Source organism: Rhodnius prolixus, unplaced genomic scaffold, assembly GCF_049639745.1.
Source record: "Rhodnius prolixus isolate KJV_2025 unplaced genomic scaffold, Rpr scaffold_13, whole genome shotgun sequence".
Classification (NCBI taxonomy): Eukaryota; Metazoa; Arthropoda; class Insecta; order Hemiptera; family Reduviidae; genus Rhodnius; species Rhodnius prolixus.
In genome coordinates, this window is record NW_027411583.1 from 10935660 (window position 1) to 10959245 (window position 23586).

General features: G+C 33.3%; 2 protein-coding genes and 1 long non-coding RNA gene across 37 annotated transcripts in view; 1 reads left to right on the forward strand and 2 right to left on the reverse strand.

The window, feature by feature from the left end:
* The window catches only part of LOC141448135 (uncharacterized), a 38354-nt gene extending 23370 nt beyond the window's left edge, over window positions 1-14984 (reverse strand). For 10 of the 29 annotated variants that reach the window (XR_012454889.1, XR_012454884.1, XR_012454879.1 and 7 more), the window contains exons 1-4: window positions 14839-14983; window positions 8851-9001; window positions 6051-6152; window positions 2380-2541 (exon numbers count right to left, since the gene is read on the reverse strand). This is a non-coding gene — a long non-coding RNA (uncharacterized lncRNA). Of the gene's footprint in view, window positions 1-2379; window positions 2542-6050; window positions 6153-8850; window positions 9047-9124; window positions 10130-14838 lie in introns of those variants that run through there. The other 19 variants (XR_012454883.1, XR_012454872.1, XR_012454874.1 and 16 more) reach the window with 9 other exon arrangements.
* LOC141448123 (uncharacterized) overlaps window positions 1-17582 on the forward strand; it is a 37967-nt gene extending 20385 nt beyond the window's left edge. Inside the window, exons 7-10 of the mRNA XM_074116235.1 lie at window positions 2148-2263; window positions 4183-4270; window positions 14975-15073; window positions 16302-17582. Of these exons, the coding sequence (XP_073972336.1) occupies window positions 2148-2263; window positions 4183-4270; window positions 14975-15073; window positions 16302-16349 (351 nt within the window). The 3' untranslated portion in view covers window positions 16350-17582. The remainder of the gene's footprint in view (window positions 1-2147; window positions 2264-4182; window positions 4271-14974; window positions 15074-16301) is intronic.
* A 241-nt stretch (window positions 17583-17823) lies between these two features.
* Window positions 17824-23586, reverse strand: part of LOC141448130 (uncharacterized) — a 63856-nt gene continuing 58093 nt past the window's right edge. For all 7 annotated transcript variants that reach the window (XR_012454858.1, XR_012454861.1, XR_012454855.1 and 4 more), the window contains one exon: window positions 17824-18319. The gene's annotated coding sequence lies outside the window, so the exon portion shown is untranslated. The remainder of the gene's footprint in view (window positions 18320-23586) is intronic.

The window sequence follows — 23586 nt, forward strand, 5'->3', positions numbered from 1 at the left end:
CAGTTTTTACCATTTAGATATTGAATCACTTCCTCCCTTGACAACTGGGCTTTCCCCAACCACCTGCTACGGTACTCATTCAGCACAGGACATACCGCTAAAAAGTGAAAACAGTCTTCTTTTTCAGATCGATTGCACATGGTACAAAGTCCGCTCGAGTCCGTGGAAAAGGGTTTAAAATTTAGGTTTAACAGTTGGCATCTCGACCGAAACAACACTCCCATATAGTGCAATTTATTTACATTCGTAATGTAACTTCGAAGACTTTCTCCTAATAACAATTCACCATATAAAGAGTGATGCTGCGATCGAGAGGCCAATAACCACCAGTGTTGCGAATAAAAAGTATCGACCCGGCAAACAACCATATCGAGACTTTCTCCCAACCTATCGCAATCTTCACCAATTTCCTCGATATTGCAATCATATTTCTCAGACATATCCAGCCATTCCCTGTACCAGTACAGCTTCTTTTGAATTATTTTCTTAGCGATAAACTGAGGCAATCGACTTTCCGGCAGCCTTAAGATTTTTAAAATGTATTTAAAATGCAGCTGTAAAGTATATAGGTACATTATTTTACGTCCTGTTTCTAAATACAGCATATAATTGGGAGTGGAGGGAGGAAGACCAAAAAGTTTCTTAATAAAAAAATCTCTGAATTTTTTCCACTTCATCAAAAGGCTTGAAACCCCATACCTGAGCGCTATAGCACATCACTGCCCGTGAAACCGATTCGAATACGGAGTATTTTGCTGATAATGGGACTTCTTTTCTCAAAATGTAATTAGACCAGGTCGTATTGATACCGAATTTAGCTGTTGAGAGCTTTTCCTCAAAGTGTTTTCTCAACGATAACTGAGGTGTAACACCAACTCCTAAATATTTATAACAGTTTACAATTTCGATAGGTGACCCCTCCCAGGTCCAGTATTCACTCCTAGCCGGTCTACCCCCATTCCGAAATACCATGATTTTCGATTTGTTGAGATTCACAGTTAAGTTCCATAACTTCGAATACTCACTTGCTTTATTAATCATATTTTGAAGTACAACCGGGTCTGAACTCATTAGGACTATATCGTCCGCGTACAACAGACAATTTATATTCATTTCATCTATATTGAGTCCACCGCCGATATATTCAGGGAGATCGTTCACATACAAGGAGAAGAGGATCGGAGAGAGTAGACACCCCTGTTTCAACCCTAGTTCTGTTTTAAAACATTTGGTTACACCCTCTTTGACCCAAACAGCTGATTGAGAGTCTGTGTATTTTTAATATATTGATAAATTTAGAGGAAATACCTGAACAATTTAATTTATAAAAAAGTGATTTTCTAACTATTGTGTCAAATGCGCTTTTGTAATCTATAAAAAAACAATAAACTTTCTGGCGTTTAACGGACAAAATTATTTTAATTATATTAAAAAGATTAAAAATATTGTCATTTGTAGAATAGCTTTTTCTAAAGCCTGCCTGATACTCATTTAAAACTTTATTAATAGAACACCAATTTTCCAATCTCAAAAGTAGCATACCCGTAAATAATTTAGAAACGGCATCGGCAAATGAAATTCCCCTATAATTTTCCACACTGTTTACATCGCCTTTCTTATGCAGTGGGAATATTATCGATTTAGCAAACGAATGTGGCACATTACCGGACTCCCATATATAATTAAAAACAGATAAAAGATGTACCAAAAAAGTTTGTGGGCAGTTTTTGTAAAATTCAGACGGTATTCTATCAAAGCCCGGGGCCTTATTACTGCCCGCTTTCATAATCACAGCCTCCAATTCATTAATTGTAAATTTAGAGTCTAAAATATCGTCACCGTAATAAGGGGCTGCATATAGAATCGGACTATATCAGAATAGGTTAGAAATGCAATTTTACTGAATCGATTTTTCTCAATAATTATTCCCAACTTTTATTTTTTACTTTACGATCTCTATTGGTATTACACAAATAGGGTCTCTTGAAGTGTGGGCAACCAGATATAGAATTCCAAATTTTGAAGAAACCTATTCTTTACAGATTAGACTTTTGACTTTTAATAAACACGAATTTTTTGAAGAATTGATTGCTACCAACTTAGTAAATTCCAAAGCATACTGTTGTATTTTTTTTTTAACCATATAGGAAGAACTGACTGGAGGTATTGAACTGGTACCACTACTGGCTAGAAGAAGGTCTTTTAAAAAATCACAGACACATTTACCTACTTGTGATGTCACAAATAAAGCATTAAATGAAGAGTAAGTAGAATTTTTATATATATATATATAAAAGCACTCCTAAGAAAAAATAAGTTTTTGGTATGTTTTGCAATTGTTCATGATGCAATTTACAAGGATCAGTTTAATGAACTTGCCAAAGAATGATGTGGTTAACAGATGTCTGATCGATTCAGCTTTTCACTAACAAAGTCGTAATCTAAATTAATGTTTACAAATACAGCTGCAGTCACACGTCACAACGCTACATTAGTTAATGAAAACCTTTCTATAACCTCTCTGGTTATTAATCGGCTCACCTGAAATCAATATTATCGATAACATTAATAAAACGATAAATAAATAAATCGATATTAATAACAAAACTCGTCACACGATTTGAACTATATTACCTATTATTGTACATTTGTGCTAATTTCATGAATAAATTTCCATAAGACATATTTTTTGAGTTTGTTGAGAATTCTCTCAGATCATTAAACTTATAACAGTTTGATTTCGTATTTTTTCACATAAAAAAAATTCTTACACATACATATTAACTAGAACATTTTTATTGATTCATAATAACCGTCTTGATTAGCATATCCACAGGAATAATTTAGAATATTATGTACATAACTTTTTTTTAATTAGTTTAATTTGCAAAAAAGGTTTCTTAATAGTAATTTGAAAATCTAATTTCAAAAATCAGAAAACTAATTCCAGAAATTTAGTAAAACGGACACTTTCAACAATATTGAGATTCGTTTTATTTTTCAGAATATACGTATTGTCTTTTATTCTGCAGCTTTCGCTTTACTATTAATAAATTTGAAAGCCTTCGCAATTAAATTTAAACCAATAAATATGGTTGAAATGAATGCGGATCCCTAATACGCAACAATCTTTGTTAATCCAAACTAATGTTTGTTGATGCTAATCCAAAAAAAAATTACAAAATAAAATTTCTCAGAAATTTTCAAATAAAAATAACATGTTTATAAATATAACAGGAAGTGGATTAGCAACTTCTTCCGGGATCTTGGCGTCTCTACTGCTATCCCAGCCTTTTCAACTATCGTATTCCCTTTAAACTGTTCCTTTAGAGGACGGTAGCCTATAATCTGCCAACACTTCTGTTTTCGAGGCTGTAAGCTGTATAATTTGAGGATGCAGAAATGTCCAGAGAGGTCATTGTACCGGACTTTCTCAGTGCCCTCGCTCAATGTTCATTCAATTACGACCCCCAAAGACAATATTAATTGTCTTCCTGGGCAGTAAGCTGAAAGATGCTCATAGAAACGGAAAAACTATAGCCATAGCTATCAACCTAATCCTGGGTTGATCATTTTGTACAAGCCACCTTCCAGCGTGTTTAATTTATGGTGTGTAATTCATATTCTAAGACTAAGATTCGCGCTGGAAATCAAAGCCACTTGGGTAAAGGTTTGTCGTGTTCTCCTCAAAAAACTGTTTTCTAAAGTTACTGAAAGAAAACGCGATTCAATTTAGATTAACTATAAAGTGAAAACGTTCATTTTAATTAATGGTCCTTATACGTATTTTCAATATAGAGAGAACACTTCTTGAAGATTAGAGTTGAGTTAAATGAAAACTGTTAAAAAAAATCTTTAAATGATAAAAAACACTAGAAGATAAATTCCTCTCTACTGCGATATTCGATATCTAATTATTTAAATTATACATCTTACACAATTTATGCTACAAAAGAAAGTAATATATATATACTTTTAGATTGATGTAATCTCCGAGTTTATATACAAGGTTAAATAGGTAGTCTGTAATAACAGCGCACCTTATTAAATCAAATGAAACCAGTTATTACGATAAAAAATTTCTAAATCTTATTTCAAGTTAACAATTTCTTTAATTTTAATTATAATAATAGAACGATAAAAATAGCACCTTGCCATTTATGTTTTCCGTTATATTTCCAGCCCTCCTGCCTGGAAGGAAATTAGACAACCTCAAGATTACCTCAGAGATCTGAACAATCAAGTGAATCACAAACAGTTACAAATGAAGGTAGGATTCGAAGTTTTGGTTTGTAAGCAGATTTACCAGATTAAAGAGGAATTTTAATAGTTTTAAAAAGGAGGAAAGCAGAGCTTTAGACAGAGAGTTGTGAACTTTCAAAAAATGACCAGTTATTGGACTAGTAAGGATGGGAAAAGAGTTTAGGCCTCACAGAGTGTGGTTACGTCAACTTACCCACAGGTGACAAAGCGGCACATATCCTCCTCAGGAGGAAATGGTGAGAAGAATTGTCTAGAAAGTACATCCCTGATTGCCAGTTTCTCACTCCTGTAGGATTTACCTAGAAAGCCTAGTTGGTACCAGGACTCTCCCTAGACCAATTTTAACTTATTAATTTGGTGAGCATCTTTGGAATGTCTGAAGGAAGGCTGTGCGAGTAAGGCGCGCATTAGACACCAAGGAATGCTTATCCCTGGCAACCAGCTTCCTTCTTTTCCAACAATTTACTGAGGTTGGAGAGCCTCGTACGTCGTTTAATTTGGGTGAGCCATTCTTAGAATAATTAGAAGAAGCGTTGGAGTTGGAAGGCGTTAGCTGCACCGTAGGACAGTTACTTGTCTGGAAAAAAACGTGAATAATTACCAGGGTTTGAGGGAATATATCGTAACTAGGGTTCGTAAATTTTTGTATGTACTGGTTTTTCATGGAAACTTATTAATCATTCCAAATTCAGTCAAAGAAGATGCTTTGTCGAGTGTTCTGTTGATTGTATACGTCATAACATGCATGTTTTCTTAATTACTGACGTATAAAGTCAAAGTATTATCGACAATGGCGGACCAAAGGGAATTTTCAAGAGTAAAATAAACTGATAATTCAAATGTTGGGAGGAGAGGTGAATCAGGCGGGGCTTTACGTCCAACTACCAAATTAGATGTCGTGGACGGAGGCAACTAGCAAACATAATTTACTGTAAATTTCGATTATTATCCATTAAATAAAATCCAAGGCCTAAGACCGGGAATCAAACCCAGTACCACAATGCATACTAGTTTTGCAGGTCTCGCCTCTTAACCGCTCGGCTACCGTGGCGCCTAGGAGAGCTGAATATATAACAAATCTCACAAATCTGGTCTCAAGTAATTAATGATTTGATTTTTGGCACAAAAGAACTTCTAAAGGAAACACTGCACTTGCAATTATACATAGTAATTTATAAAATAAACAACGGTTTCCTGACTGGACAATGTTCTTGGTAAGTTATTCCTGGTAGTATTGTGTATAAATGTAAAAAAACAACTCGCCATGTGTTCCCACGATGTAGCCCTGCTTCTTTTTATGGCCGTCGACCCGTTCTGAGCGTTTTCCCTCACCTTCAAAGTTAGTGAAAGTGGAAACCTTAAAAATAGAAACTGGGACCTTTTTGAATGTTTTTTTTTTTGGAAATGGTTTCTACGATTTTCTTTAAATTTTTGTCTAAATTATGTCAAAGATAGTTAAATTGCCTTCTTCAGAGGAATCCGACTAGTAACTATTACACATTATTTTAAACAAAAATTAAAACTTTCAAACGATTTAGTCAGAATGAATCACGACTCCTAAACTGAACCGGGAGCAGTTAGTTGTTAATGCTACTTTCCGATAAAAAAAAAAAAACAATATCGCTTAGGATGTACTTTGACCATCTGTTCATTTTAAGTGCTTTATATATACACAAACACACACTCAGAAGTTCGAGGCTCTTTTGAAAACGACGCCCTTGATGCCCCCACTTAAAATCTGCCTCGGCCTATTCATATGATTCTTAGAGATATGGAAACAGCTTTACCTTTCACTGTCTAATGATTTTTCTCAAACTAAACGACGTGAAAGTTCTGATTTTACAGCAGCTGTAACAATACACTTATTCACCAACTCGCTGATTCACCAACTGAAATAGAAAAGAGAATAAGTCTAGACAAGCAGCTTGAAAAGTAGACAAAAAAAAAATATATACATAAAAATTGCAAACACATAACTATAATATTTGGGGGAAAAATAACAGTAATTCTTAAAATATATGAAAAGAAGAAGAAGAAATACCATTTCAATAGTATTTTATTACTTCCTATTAACTGACAGGATCCTTGATCAAACTATAAATGGTAGTAGTAGAAGACAGAGACGGTACTCTCTCCTTGAGTCACAGGCAGGGTAATGTACTTCGGCAGGACGCACACTACAACGCACAAAACTTACTTGGTGAAGAAACTTTCACTTAAAACTTTATAAAACACCTTCATTGATGGTTAAGTGGAATTGAAAGTTTGTAGAGGATGAGTGTACATGGGGAAGCTATCGTACATAGTTGTCTGAATAGCTTCTAGATTATTGAAATTATCAGAGATGGCTGACCTTTCTGTTTATGTATGTATTTATTAAAAATTAGACGGAACTTTTAATTTTATTTATTGAAATTAACAAATCCGATTTGAATTAAGGGTTCCCGACTTAATATCTATCGTAAATCATCCCATAATAATTTTTAAAAGACCTTCTAAATAAAATGTAATCTGAATAACTGAATTACATCAGAAGATAACACGTAACACGTAATGAAACCTGCCATAAAAAGATGTGTTTTTCTATCATGACCAACATTCAAAAATCAGAAAGCAATGATAAAAAATTATAATACGTCAGTAAATTCAAAATTTGAAGAAAATCAGTAAAATAAAAGTGCCATTTTATTAAACAACTTTTCCAGTTTTTGCGCTACGTCATTTCGAAAATTTATTCTTATTTTTCATGGATATACATTGCACACTGCAGGCTATCCCAAAAAGAGCTTTTTCAAGGCCACAACACGCTCAAAAACACGCATTAATCAACGAAACTCTGCAGCTCAGTGAAGAGCCTTTCAGTGAGTGCTTCATTATTCAATTGATCTCTCTTGTGATATCTATCCATCGAACGGATCGCGTGTACCACAGAGTTTTTGCCATGGATACGCTGAAAACTGCACAGTTACATTCATTAGCTATGAATTGCTTAGTATTATCAGTATTATTGATTGTGTATAAACTTTTCGAGTGAATGTTAGTGGCTATTTGAGTTGTAAGACTGAAGTACCCGCACAGTCGCGCCTAGATCCCTGAAGAAATGGCTACTTCTCTCCACGGTTTTGTTCTTTTTAACCAGTTAAGCGTGTTTGACGTTTGATACACGTCAAACCAAATCTCCAATACATGTTCAACGTGTATAATCGTTGTGGAAAATATAAAATTGCCATTAACTATAAAAACTCGAAATTTTAATAAAAATACAATAAGAATATTATTTGGTGGGATGTTTCCTTTATCTTACCAATAGAACTGCCAAGTATTTTATACGGAGGGAGGTGGAGGGAGCTAGTCAAATGATAAGTGGTTGGTACATGTTTGGTCTCCGCATTAGAGACGCACACAAATAGAAGCTCTCAACCCTTGTGGCAATGCCCGTTTTTACCTTTTAGATAGAGGTTCAGACCTCTCAGTACGAGCATGATTTCATTTTGCACAGAATTCAGAGCTCTTTTCTTCCTTGTAAAAAAGCTCTTGCGTCCCTAGTTAACTACAGCAATGCATATACGTGAAGCGGTGCAAGACGGTTTGAATGAGCACAGAATGCTCTGTAATCTCAAGCCCCAGAGAGATTGTAGAAAAAGTCGCTTGCAGTGACTATTATGACGTAACTTGGTTTGTTTTGCCCTGCGTTCGACGTGTATACACGTCATTGTCTGATTTTAATTCCGCACACTGTGGGGGGTTTTTTAAAACTAAATTCCACGCTAATTGGTTTATAGATTTCTAGGAGTACTTCAGAACTTTAAAGCTATAAATCTCAATTTTTTATTGTTTGATAAGTCCCTTACTAAGACCTTAAAATTAATCAACATATTAATTGAACAAAACTAATATAAAAGCATCTAACATCCATAAATAAAAATATCAATTTAACATTATGAATGTTACTATATTTTTACCATAAAAATGAATTGTACAACAGCAAGGCGAGTTGTTAGCGAGTTGTAAATAGTGGTTGTTGGCTAATTAGTAAAACTACGGTAGTTCAATTGTTAGTAGTTGTTGAATGTGAAGTGTTTGATAGGTTCGTGCTTGGAAATCAACAGGCTACCTTACTATTTAGAAGCTTTAATGAACCCGATATAGACATTCGATTAGGATAAATTTAAATAGGGCTCACGTGAAAGGTCATCGGCGATCCACTGTAGCACAAATCTTGTTTTCACTTAACGGAAATTCTCATGTGAACACTCTTCCCTTTAAGTTCTAGATTTTAATTTTTATTCAAAGTATTTATTTATTTAAACTTCATTATTACTCAGTTTCACTAAAATAAAATGAAATCGGGAGAAAACAAGTAACAATTCAAAATCCCACAGAACGCTTTAAAGTAACTTTTCTTGGAACAGACATACAAATTATTTAGTGAGGAAAAGATGAAAATGTTTTAAGGAAATGATGGCACTTTCATGGGACCTTCGGTCCTTCAAAATGTCACAAAGAAAAACAACAGCAACTCAAACTGAGGATAGAACAAAATAAAGCCCAAGATTGGTAAACTGTCCAAATAAATTAAACAATTACCTGAAAGGGAAAGAACTTAAACTCTTCTATCATCAACTTTATTCCGATCAAAGATCCTGGGAGCAATCTCCTCACACCCCAAACTTCCTTATTAGAGATGAATGGCGTTTCCTCCTCTATCTGTTAAGATGTCTCCATACACTGAAGTGCCCTGTAACAGATACAAATAGAAGTCTCCAGATTTGTTCGTGAAAATCTGAAAAATCTTTCAGTATTATACAACTTGACTGCATACCATAAACAATATAAAGCAGGTGCAGCCTACATTACTTACTCTCTTACGTATTTCAATTAATTTGCATCTACTATGCAACTACTAAGTAATTCTCAACACATAACTTCCTATTGGTGCTGATGGCCAATAGATATACTATGACCGTTTGGTTACTATCAACGTTTCCATACTAACGAATAACTTTTGGCCGAAATCCGTAACCAGGAAATACGACTTTACAGAACCACTTAAGTTTTTCTTAAAATGCATCCACCACGATCCCTACAAAATGCGTATAAGTACTATTTTACCATATAAATGCCTTTCAGTTTTATTTTCTCAGGGAAATTGATTTCAGTTTGATTTCCAGAGAATTCAACCTTTAAGAAGCACTTTTAAGGATCCACTGAAAGGAAAATCTCAAGTTCGTGCCCATTTTCTCTTCTTAGGAGCCCCTAAAACTGGGTGTCCGGTGATTGATTACTGACCAAAGACCAACAGAATACTGAGAAGCCGCCAATTTTTGCAGATGTGTTGGTTGAAGCGTTTTAAACATCTAAAAAGTGTCTTTTAAGAATTACCAATACATATTCTTTAAACTCCAAATTTTGTAACCACAGAACATTACCCCTCTGAAAGTATACTTAGTCTAAATAAAACTACCTAATTATGACTCGCGTCTGGAACTACCCTAAAACTCTTATTAAGATTAAATAAGATATAATTCGAAAAAAGTATACAGGAATATAAACAATAGAAGCCATTTAAAAAAAAAAAGTGAATGAGAGTATTTAATTTAGTAGATTTACAAATTATTTAATTAAGTAAATTATTAATGGCCAGCTGATTAAAAAAAAACAATGGTTTTGTTTAAATACGAAAACAAAATTATTTATTGTGTTCATTGTCTTTTAGAACAATTGATTTAAAACACTTCAAGTCTAAACACTTTAAAACAAAGCAGCACAACAGTAAAATAGTAAAAAAATATCTTCGAATTGCATGCAACAGTAAAATGAATTGCTAGCGATAAGGGGCCATCTTTATTGTGCGGTGTGGAGGTGTGGTGTGCAAAGGGCTCCTAAATCACCAATATTTTTATTTACACTGCAAATAAGATTTTTAAAAACAGATGGAAAAATGTTTAAAAATACGAGAAACAATAATAATAAGTTAACTCTTCTATCATTTTTAAGAATTGAAAAGAAAGGGCACATTGCATTGTGTAACATACACGGTTTTTTTTGTTAAGGTTAACTCAGTACCAGCTGTATCCGTATTTGTAGTGCACGCAAACCCATTCTATGTGGCTTTACAAGAGTTACGATCTTTTCATTTCATTTAACTTAACTATTTATTTTATCTAACTGGCGCAATGTCCTAGTTTCTATATTTTAGAGGTCGTAGTCTAAATGGAGCACAAAACAATAATGCCGTAGTTACAGGCTAACATTTGGTTGTGAAATTCTCTCTTATAGATTATGGATAGCTTTAATTAACTGTTACGGGGACAATATGCCAAAAATTGTGCAATTCGCGTAACTATTTTTCTCACCTGAAGTGCATACAATTTCTATCTTCTAATGAAATTATATTAATAGAATGAATTTAGTGAAAATAATTGCTCTTTCTTCAATTTTTTAAAATCACAAGTGTTTCAAATGTTACAGTATTCTGAGGTTAAAGAAATTCATTTATTAAATTGTCGTCCCTTGCAAGGAGTACGGTACAGAGATGTAGTGCACTGAGATATTGAAAACAATTAGGATGCCGTTTAAAACCATTGAACCAAAAAAAATGTAAAGCTATAAGAGAAGGAAAAATTGACTACTTTTATTCATTATAAAATAAACTGATGGTCTAAAACCAGAAGATGGGTTTGGGTATCAATCAAATTGCATGTCACACTGAAGACTGTACTTGGTACAGTTAGATACGACTGAACTCGCTCTGATATATTTTACTTAAATTACTTCCATTAGATATACACATTCGGTTGTTTGTGTGAGTGTGATGACTAAACCTTGGTGTATATAATTTAGTATATAACCTATAAACGTCCAAAACTCGCAAAACTAATACGAAAGTATGGCACAAAGTTTTTTTTTTATCTACTATGTGCAAAAACAGTTTTATATATTACTGCGGTAACTGCATGGAAATTATAATATTTCAAGATTCTGTTTACAATATATTAAGAAGGGCAAGTATCAGACAAGATTAGGATGTACGTGTGTAAGGTAAAAGATGGGGAGTTGATGTTGCTAAAAAGGGGATATCCTAAATCAGGGGTCCCCTATCTTTTTACACAGGGGGCTAAAGTTCACTGTCCCTCAGACCGTTGGAGGGCCGGACTATAAAACAAACTATTTCAAAGTAAAAAAAAAAACAAAACGGGAACAAATAGAATAATTCAAATAAAGAACAAGTTAATTTAAATCAACAAACTGCCCAGTATTTTTGTGGGAACTATAGACCTGCTTTTGGCTAATGAGATGGTCCAATGTCCGGTTTAGTTATAGTGCTTTGGACTTCCTTCCTACTTCTGGCTGTTATTTTACACTGTTTTCGGAGCCGTGACGCGTGCATCCCGCGTCACCCGGAAGTAGTACTGTACATGAGGGACGCACCGCCACATATAGTGCTCCTCTCACTTGACCACCAGTGAAAGTGAGATGCCCCTTCCGGAAGTGCGGCGGGGGCCGGATAAATGGCCTCAGGGAAACGCATGTGGCCCTTTGGGCCGGAGTTTGGGGACCCCTGTCCTAAATAGATGTATGAAATAATGTGGGGTGTTCCTGAGTGGCAGACTTCCTTCAAAAGTAAATTAAGATACGGATGATGACGCGGAATCCCCTTCGATAAGAGAAACAAACTAAAATGACCATTAAAAGCTGTCCTGACGATTTAAGAACCTCAAAATATGGATTTCCAATTACTAGCCATAAAATTGTTCACTCGCTGATATTGTTTAATTTGAACCGTCACATGAATTTTCTGTACTGTGATTAATATGGACCCAAAAACTATAATTAGATTGACCCAAATAATTTTACTTCTGATTTCACGTCTCTCCTAGTTATGACACAGTTCCATTTATATTACAATTCATTATAATTAATAAAATATAAATATATTGTTCACACGAAACTCTGGGGCTGTGTGAGTGTATTGTGTTTAGTAGGTAAGATTACTCAATCCGTAAGATAGATGTAATTTATTAAAGAAAATAAATAAAGAGTAAAAATAAAAACCTTGGATGTTCCGGCATTTACCTTCCAAACTTGTCGTGAATTCAAATTTCACACATTAGTTAAAGTTATCAAATGACATGTTTTCTTGACATTTTATTATTTACTTGAAGCTTGGAAACCATGTCAGATTTACGAAACAGAACTTTGCCAGGAACTGAGATTTTGGTAACTGACACAAAAAAAAAAGAAGTTTTTTTGTGAAGCTGACAAATTTTATGAGGGGGTACCCAACCCGCCTCACAAAAGTACCAACTGTACTTAATAGAATTTTAGGAGAAAATGTTTCGAATAAAACTTGTTAATTTATGTTTGTAAATACTGTTTTAATCGAAGTTTATATAAAGTCTTAGTAGAGCTTAACCACCAACCACCATCACTCATCTTCCAGTAATCCCTTAACCAGTTAAGCGTGGAATTTAGTTTTAAAAAAAAACCCACCCACAGTGTGCGGAATTAAAATCAGACAATGACGTGTATTACACGTGTCGAACGCAAGGCAAAACAACGCAAAAGTTTACAACGTCATAATAGTCACTGCAAGCGACTTTTTCTGCAATTTCTGGGGCTTGAGATTATAGCAGAGCATTCTCTGTGCTCATTCAAAAATTCTTGCACCGCTTCACGTATGCATTGCTGTAGTTAACTAGAGACGCAAGAGCTTTTTTACTAGGAAGAAAAAGAGCTTTGAATTCTGTGCAAAATGAAATCATGCTGGAGGTCTGAACCTCTATCTAAGGTAAAAACAGGGCATTGCACAAGGGTTAAGAGCTTCTATTTGTGTGCGTAATTCCCAAATTTCTAATGCAGAGACCAAACATGTACCAACCTCTTATCCATTTGGCTGACTTACACCGCAGTTCTATTGGGTATTTTATTAAAATTTCGAGATTTTATAGTTAATGGTTATTTTATATTTTCCACAACGAGTATACACACGTTGAACGCACCGTAACAGAGATTTGGTTTGACCGTGTATGTATACACGGCAAACGCGCTTAACTGGTTAAATGGCTTTTTTCGGGAAAAATGATTGAAATAAGTTATAACTAAGGAACGGATTTTTATGTATTTAAAAATGCCAAATATTTAACTAAAATATGCATTTATTTTCGTCAATTATGTGGAAAATATGTGATTTTCTTAAAATATTTTCTGGAATATTTAAGTAAAATGGACATTTTTTTTTATGAAAATGGAATTTGGGGGGGTGAGTTATAATTATTTATACAAGAAAAGAACATTTTTACAATTTATAATAATTTATTAGGAACAAAATAATTTGTTTTTACAAGTTATAATGATTTATACAACAAAGAACATTTTTACTATTTATAAAAAGATGTGTTAAATTTTCAATTTTGAAAACTTCACACTTCGAAATTGTTTGCAACCACATGAAATTTCAAATGTTGGAACGTAAAGTGACGACGATCTGGGCGTAAGATGGACTTGTAACGACTAAAAGATCGTTCAACATCAACAGATGTTATAGGTGCCTTGCTGAAAGAAGTTATCTCGTTGGTTGTTATAGGGTGCACGATGTTCTGAGGTGACTTCTGTTCCACTGATAATATCAGAAATCTGGCAGATGGTCTCCCACCCTTTGTTCTTGCTCAGTACTTCTACCAGTTTTGATCTGATCAGATCTCCCTTACTCCCAGGTATTCCTTCCACCTTTTCGATGAGTTTTTTTTAACGTTGGACACGTTTTCTGTCAGTCGAACATTTTGGGACTCAAGTTGGGTAATGGCTTGTGCAAGAAATACGCAATTGTTAGAAATGAATGCAAGGTCGTTCCTTAAATTAAGGTTTCTCGAATAAAGACTTGGCTGTATTTATCGCTACTGCTTCGTCTTCGAGATGTGAAAGGACATTCTTGATTTTATTGTAGTTTTCGTAGTAATACTGAGCTGCTTCCAGCCAAGTACCCCCATCTTGTCAATATTGGTTCTGGTGGAAGGCACAAGTCTGGATAGAGATCTTTTAGCATTTTAATGCGACTTGGTGCTTTTAAGAACACTTTTTTAACCACTGTGATTCACAGCCCTACAGTCTGTGGTTCACAGTTCCTGTCAACCACCTCCCAATTATGAAAATATGCCCAAAATGAAATATATGAAAAAATATGTACATATTTTGATTAAATATGTAGAAATATGCGATAACATCCAAATATGTGGAAATATGTGAAATAAAAGTAGACTCAAACGGCTTAAAAAGTGTCAGTATGAATACTTCTAGTTGAAAAACGTCTGTAAATTGCCTAGAAAAAAATATGTAAATACATACGAATCCGTTCCCTAGTTATAAATCTACCTCCATACAACAGGTACAGGAAGAATATAGAAAATCGTTGGTGCCGTTTTCGAGAAAAATCTCAAAAATTGAGTAGTACTTTCTACTGACAAATTCTGACCAAAAACTTATTATGGGTAACCCCAGATGGTACCTCAAGCGAATAAGAAATTCAATTTTCCGATTTTTTTTATTGATTATTGGCAATGGCGAATGCACACTCACATGAATTGGAACCTGGTCTCTCCATAAAGTGATTGAAGATACAAGTACAAAAATGGTGGCCATTGTTTCCTCATAGACTGCTTTTTACCAGTTTAATCAGTCTCCTTAAATATACTCTCCTCCTTCTTTGTTTCAGGCTGAAAAAGAAGTAGATAGAAGAGATTGTAGAAAACATTTTGAAACATGGGGCAGATTCTGGGGCCGACCTGGTCATGGTGCCCCCAGGCAAAGCAAGGTATCCATTACTTATGTTTGATTCACTAAAAAAAAGAAAAAAAGTATAATACAAGTATTTTTTAAATTCTACAAAATAAAATGAAGAAATAAAAAAAATGAGTTTTTTTTTTTTTTTTATTTTTTTTTTAAATTTATTTTGTTATTTACAATCTGTATAATACACTATACAATAAGTAAATAGGGAGATTGAAGTATAGAGGCGTGAAAGGCAGGAGGAAAGAAACTGCCCAGCGGCAGCACTTTCTACAGGATATTAATTTTAAGCCTTCAGACTGCGAGGAAGTCGCGGGGCCACTGGCGATTCAGTCGGCGAGGAGGATTGTTAGGAATGTCAGAGGAGGCGAGAGACTGTACTAGAGGATTGGAGCAAGTGGAGAGAGCACTATGGAATTTTTGATATTTAGTCTTGGCTAATTGGTGTACGAAAGGTATGTTGAGGTCGTTGAGGAAGAGGGAGGTTAGTCACGTAGAAAGGAGCGTCAGCTATCTGTCGAAGTAGTTTTGATTGAAATGTCTGTACAGTCCGTATGTTTGTAGGTTTGGCTGAACCCCACAGCTCCAGTCCGTAAGTCCACATTGGTTTGATGATAGTACTGTATATTAATCGTTTGAGTTCAATAGGTAATTTGGAGCGTCGTCCAAGTAGTCTGTAAAGTAGTTTCGCACGTTTTGTCATTGCTTGTCTTTTAAGTCTAGTGTGTGGGTTCCACGTGAGTCGTTTGTCTATGTAGAGCCCAAGGTAGCGCACCAGATCTGTATAAGGAAGAGGATTGCTGTTGAAGAGAACAGGTGGACAGGAGCCCCGCCGGAGAGTAAACGTGGCGTGCTGGCATTTCTGTGAGTTCATTTTAATCCGCCACTTTTTGGCCCAGAATTCTATTTTATGTAAGTGTGTCTGTAATTTGTATGAAGCTGATGTAGGATGTGTACTTGTGGCTAGTATGGCTGTATCGTCTGCATATGTACAGAGTAGTGTAGAGGGTTGTACAGGTATGTCTGATGTGTATACTGTGTAGAGAACGGGGCCAAAAATGAATGTTTAAAACTATAATATACACACAAGTATGAATGTTCCTATTATTTATATTTTAGTGAAATGACTAAAAAAAAAGAAATGTTTTCCCTCACGTAAGCATTTAAAATTTATTAATTTTTACCTTTTTTTATAACATGCTATTAAAACAAATTTAATGAAATAACAAACCAACTATTTCTCTCGTTTACAGGTAAAAGAGAATCTCAATCAACTTCTGTATCAAGAGCCAATCATGTGAAAGTGATAAATTAATCGCAAAATTGTTGTTAATCGATATTTTCTTCCACTTTTTAAGAAGAGACTTCTTCGAACAAGAGAAACCATCAGCAAAGTAAAAAAAAAACAAAAAAAACTAACAAATATCTAAAATTATATCTGTGGCTTGGTGCAAGAAGTGCCAATGTCAAAAAAAGAGGATTACGAGTGTACGTCCTCTTTGGTTTACCTGGAGGGGGGGGGGGATATTGATGCTAAATTTTGTGATTGGCACTAGTACGTTTTAGTTACTCAGTTACTACTTTGAAATTGACTTCGGCACTCCTTGCCAGAAAAATTCTAATGGTTAATTATATCAAAACAGATTTTTTTACTCAAAATCTGACATTGGCACTTCTTGCACCAAGCGACAGATTTAAATTCCTTTTAATTAATACCTTATTTGAAGAAGTCTCACAAAGATAAAGACAAATTCTTGATTGATAAATTTAAATTTGTAAAAAACACATTTTTTACACAGCAAATCTAAACCAATTTTTTTTTTTTAGTAATTTTTTACAAAAATCTTAGGCCTCCAATTTTGAAGGAATGTCAAAACTATACTGTATCTGAAAAACTTATCTGATTGTGACCCGCAATTCTTGGACAATTATCAATGATTTTATCTGTCATTGCATGCTTTTTGATTTATTAATTTTCTGATCGTTTCGATTTGTCCTATATTTTTTTTTGAGAGTGGCTTCATATCGGGTTTTGTGTAGACAATTAGGTTCGATTTTTGGAAGACGTTGCCCGTTATCATCGTCCTCATCTCGCTGCCTGAGTAATATAATTAGCAATTAAATAGAAAAGAAACAAATCTGTAATTTAACTGGGCCACACAATAATAATAATAATAAGGGAAGGGATTAGCTATGCGGTTAGCATACAGGACTCCCACGCGGAGGTCCCGGGTTCGAATCCAGCAGCTGACCCTTAGATTTTCTCTTCCTAGGAGCTTCTTACAGCTCACTGTCCGGTGATGGACAGTGTTGTCTGTAACGAGAGAACACTGTCCGGAGGCCGCCAGTGCACTGAAAAAAGCTCCGGGCGCCAATAACCTAAGATGCTGACGCGCCCTAAATCATTAAAAAAATAAAAAAAATAATAATAATAATAATATTTATTCTTCATATGAAATATAAATTACAAATTACAAAATGAAAATATTGTACGGCTTGGAAAATCCGTCAGCCGGAGTCGATGTTACGATAATGATAAAGAAAGGAAAAGGAAAAACAAATAAACCAAAAAATAATAATAGTAATAATAAACAAAAAATATGACTGATCTAGAAATTAATATAAAACGAAATAACCAATATATAACAGAATTATAAATTAATAATTAAACTCCTGAACCAGCTGATAACGATAAGACCAGGCATGGCGATACAGTTTGTCTTTAAAGTTCAAATCGTGACTACTTATTTTTGCAGAAAACGATTTTTTTTAAAAAAAATTGTAATATGCTGCTAGTTAATACTAAAAACTTGAAGTTAATTATCATTGATAACGTAAACAGAATTTGCGGCGGCCAATAAAATAACATTCCTGTTTAACAATCAATACTAAGTTAATAATAAATAATTATATTTAGATTTTTGTCATTATTTTTATCATTCAATTAATCAGTAATAAACTGACCACCCTCCCAAACCCCAAAATAGAATAACAATAATAATTTCGACTATTTCAAATCATTTTAAATACACTCAAATTAATTCCACACTAGTACTAATTTTGCACGAAGCAAACCATTATACAATTAATCGTAGTAAATAAACTCTAAAAATAATAATTATTATTATAAAAGAATATAAATAATAAAAGCAATTCACCTTTTGCCATCTAGTTATTGAAGTAAATAAAAAAACGAATGTTATAAAGGAAGTTTCACTTTTCAAAAGAGACACCTTCAAAAAACCTTCATCCGCAACAGTATTAATCAAATCTAAACAAAAAAAAAATAAATAAATAACTAAACGTAAACTAAAAAGAAAGAAAAAAGAGAAAACAATAACCAGAAATACATTTTGCACAATTATCTAAAATAAATTTTAACACAAAATTTATATTCATCATTTAAGAGTTACTAAATTATTAGTTTTAGAAAATTAACAATTACTTTTATATTCTTTTCATCACAATTTTTCATAAAAAAATTTGTATAGCGTAGTCAATGAAAATTTGCAAACTGATCTGTCATATTTTAAAATGCCACCTACTTTAATTTGATTAGAATTAAAGATAGGAAATGGCGATGAATTATTTAAAAAGAAAAAGAAAAGTTGTTTTTCTATTAAGAAAATTTATTAACAAGTTTCTTGTAGAGTATTGTTCATCATTTGCGATGACTGATTCATTAGTCAAAAGGGAAGAAAAAATATTGCCAATTTTAGTCATTATTATTATTTTTTACCAAGCTTTTTTACCTAGGGACTAACAGATAGAACAGAAGACAAACCAACCTTAGATCTAACAATGTAAAAAATATTATTAAAACTGTTTCTGGTAGGACAGTTGTATAAGGGTTGATTACGTCAAAAAACTGCACGAAAAAGCGTAACGTTAAAAAACACCCCAACTTTGACAATTTTTTTTTCTCTTTTTGTATAAAAAATAAAATTCCCAAATTTTCTTTAAATTATAGGGCAAATCCTCCTTTATAGCTGTAATTTTTTTTTGGCAACAACCCAGATCTAATAGATTTTGAGAAAAAAGTTGCTGAAACTGAGCAAAAACGTTTTTTTTTCTTCAAAAATTGGTCTTGTTCTTCTTCTTGTTGTTACCTTTTTTTTTGTAAACAACGTAGCGCCTAAACGCGCGAACCGATTTCCATGAATGAGGTGTCATTCGATTCAGAATTTTATGTAGATGTGCCTTTTGGGGGTCTCGACGCTGTACATCGAATAGGAGAGGAGTTAGCTCCATTTATGTAAGGCCCCCTCCAAAATTATTATTACTAATTATACTCTGTAAATCTTGGCCTGATTTTGATAAAATTTGGTAGGATTAATCGTCTAATATCTTAAGCCCTGCAGATGACCTAGTCCCCTAGATCGAAAGTTAGGCAAAAAAATAGAAAATACTGACTGAAATTGGCAACAATCTTTCTTCCCTTAGCAACAGTTTCTTGCAATTTTATTCAGTGAAATTAAAGCAAGACAACTACGAGTGACAAAAACTGAAAATGAATTCCTTTATTACTGATTGTAAATAACTATTTTACATTTTAACAATATTTCAGTATTAATATAATGTAGAATTGAAAAGAGAGAACAAAAAAATTAATTCCAGGGTATTTAATTATGTAAATATAAATACGATAAATGACAATGCAAGTGAGAAGGGTATTCCATTTTAGAATTGAAAATAAAAATCTAAAATACTTTTGTAAAAAAACAAACTTACAATAAATAATAACTTGTAAATATTCTAGAATATAATCAAAATAGAAATAGATTTTAGATTACATGAAAGTTTTTTCTGTGTTAATGGTGTTTATTTACCCTATTTTCTTTCATACATTTTTGAATTTTTGAACGGTTGGCTGGTATGGAGTAAAGCTTGATGACTAAGGTTTTCTAAACTATGGTACGTATATACAGACATACAGAAGACAAAATTTGTGAAAACAACTTTCCGTACTCAGAGGAGATCAAAACTTGAGGCTTTCCTCTTTTAACCCAGTTAAGCGTGGAATTTAGTTTTAAAAGAAAACCCACCCACAGTGTGCGGAATTAAAATTAGACAATGACGTGGTATACACGTGTCGAACGCAGAGTAAAACAACGCAAAAGTTTAGAACGTCGTAATAGCAAGCGACTTTTTCTGCAATCTCTCTGGGGTTTGAGATTACAGAGCATTCTGTGCTCAAAATCTTGGCACCGCTTTACGTATGTATTGCTCCTAGTTCACTAGGGACGCATGAGCTTTTACAAGGAAGAAAAGAGCTTTGAATTCTGTGCAAAATGAAATCATGCTCGTCCTGAGGTCTGAATCTAAGGTAAAACGGGCATTTCACAAGGGTTGAGAGTTTCTATTTGTGTGCGTAATTCCCATCTTTAATGCGGAGACCAAACATGTACCAACCACTTATCATTTGGCTGATTCCCAACAACCCTCTCAAAATACTTGGCAATTCTATTGGTAAGATAAAGGAAACATCCCACCCAATAATTTTATTAAAATTTCTAGTTTTTATAGTTAATGGCAATTTTATATTTTTCACAACGAGCATACACGACGAACGTACCGTAATAGAGATTTGGTTTGACGTGTATACACGTCAAACACAATTAACAGGTTAAAGGAAAAAAGTATTTCTTTATAACGTGTTATATTTACAAAGCGAGATTTTTTTTTATGTTCCTTCAAATATTTTAAATATTCGGACACTTTTAGAAATTAACAATAATTTAGAGTAGAAAAGGAGGGTCTAAAAGACAATAAATGAATCACATTAATGCCATCATAAGATCAACCTCTTCCAATGAATAAGAATGAATATAGGTGAACGAATCTTCCATTGTGATCAGCTGTGAACAATAAACGTTTACATGTGTTATGTAAACAAAGTTTCTGTGGCAGTTAAGAATAACAATAGAATTATGACTTACGTAAACAAAAATTTAATAGTAATAAATATAAAACCAAAATATTGAATTCTAATATTTTTTAGGTTAATACTAACAATTTCGCTTTTTTTTTACCATAGTACTGCAACAGCTCTATAATAACAAAAACTTACAGTTTAAAATGTTAAGTATAAGGGTTGATTAAACGCCAAAAGGTACACAAATCAGCAAGCACCCAACATTTCATTAATTCTCCATTAATATTTAAGTAATTTTACTGCATTAATATTCATTAATATTTTTTAGAATTTATTAGATGTCACAGACCCTTATGCTGGCCATTTTCGTCAACAAAATATTTGTTCAAGTAGCACTGTAGATTGACTGTAATATCTAGTTATTTATAATATACAAACTATTAATTACAGGTTAAAAAGAAAAACGTTATAAAAAATATAAAAAAATTATGAGGCTAAAAAATTCAAAACTTTTTTTATAAAAAAAAAGTGTAATATGTAATATAAAGTAAATAAGATATGTATATTTTTAGGACAGCTAATTATTCCAGTATTTTACTATAAGTAAAATTAGGGGGACTAAATTAAATTACAATTGAGAAATGAATAATTGTTGAATAATCTACTTGTTGTAACTGTGTGTTATTTGTGCTCACGAATATTTCGGTAAGACGAATTCAAGACAGTAGCCTACTCTAACTTTGTCTTTTTTACTTTAACATGCATGTACATACACTGGGCCAAAAAAGTCTGTGAACACTAACCTAAATTTTATTACTTTTATTATTATCTTATTAGAAACTTCTTTTATTTTCAAATGAAATATACTATTCGATAGAGAGAAACCAGAATTTTTCATTTTATATTCAATCTTTTATTTTTGTTCAACAGGAATATCACAATTAAATGTTTAACAAAACAACACCCCAAACGAATGCAAAAAAAGTCTGTGAACACTTTGCAGAAATAAATCATTCTTACACATTGTACGTGAATTATAAATTTTAAAAACTTGTAGGACCTCCTATGTTCCTAATCATTTCCAACAAGCGAGCTTTCATCGATCCTAATAATTTTGTGGTCGTCAATGTTGGAATTTTATCCCACTCTTCTAAAATAGCGTTTTTTCGTTGTTCACGGTTTCTTATTCCTCGTTTATTTATTTCGCGGCTGATTTCATCCCACAAATGTTCTATTGGGTTAAGGTCTGGCAATTGTGGAGGGGTGTTTAGGCGCCAGAGTGTATTATTTAAAAGCCATTCCCGAGTTTTTAGTGCGGTATGTTTCGGGTCATTGTCTTGTTGGAAGACAAACGTTCCCTCCAACCCTAATTTTTTTGAATTTTCTTTTAAATTGCGTCTTAATATATCCACATACACATATTGGTCCATCATACCATTAATTAGATCTAACTTGCCCACTCCTTTAGCACTCATGCACCCCACACCAGAATGTTGCCTCCCCCATGCTTAAAAGTAGGCTTCATATTTTTCATTTTCATAGCTTCATTTCTTTTTCGCCACACTTTTTGTCGTCAATCAGACCCACATACATTGAATTTCGACTCATCTGAAAAGATTACGGTTTCCCAGAAACTAGAAAGCTTAGAAACATATTCTTTCGCGAAATCCAATCGGCGGTTACTATTTATTTTATTGATTAAAGGTTTTTTCCTCGGGACTCGACCGCAATAATCGTATTCATGTAATTTATTTCTAATTGTCTGTGGTGTTATGCTTACACATAACCACTTGATAATTCTTGACTGATTTTTTGAGCGCTTGTCCTGGGTTCTTCTCGAACAGACTTCAGAATTTGCAGTTTATGAAAGGAATTAAGTTTTGGTGGCCGTCCACTGCGTGGCCTACTAATCACATTTCCGTACTTTTTAATTATATTATGCACCGTTGAAGGGTTTTTTTGAACTATCTTCCCTATTTCTCGAATACTTTTTCTTTCATTTCGCAACGTCACAATAAGTTCTCGAAATGGTCTGGGAACTTCCATATTAGTGGTTAAATATGTACTAATTAGATTATTTATTCACAAAACTGACTGTAGTGGTTTCTACAATACAATAGAGAACTTTGAAACTTTATTCAATCGTTTTTCTGTTTGTTATCTTAATGTTTTTACATATTTATACAGCTGTTCACAGACTTTTTTTGCATTCGTTTGGGGTGTTGTTTTGTTAAACATTTAATTGTGATATTCCTGCTGAACAAAAATAAAAGATTGAATATAAAATGAAAAACTCTGGTTTCTCTCTATCGAATAGTATATTTCATTTGAAAATAAAAGAAGTTTCTAATAAGATAATAATAAAAGTAATAAAATTTAGGTTAGTGTTCACAGACTTTTTTGGCCCAGTGTATGTGTGATTTATCATAATTATAACAAAAAAATATAAATGAAGTGGCCAGCATAAGGGTCTGTGACATCTAATAAATTCTAAAAAATATTAATGAATATTAATGCAGTAAAATTACTTAAATATTAATGAAGAATTAATGAAATGTTGGGTGCTTGCTGATTTGTGTACCTTTTGGCGTTTAATCAACCCTTATACTTAACATTTTAAACTGTAAGTTTTTGTTAAAGAGATTTTTGTACCTTTTGGATAG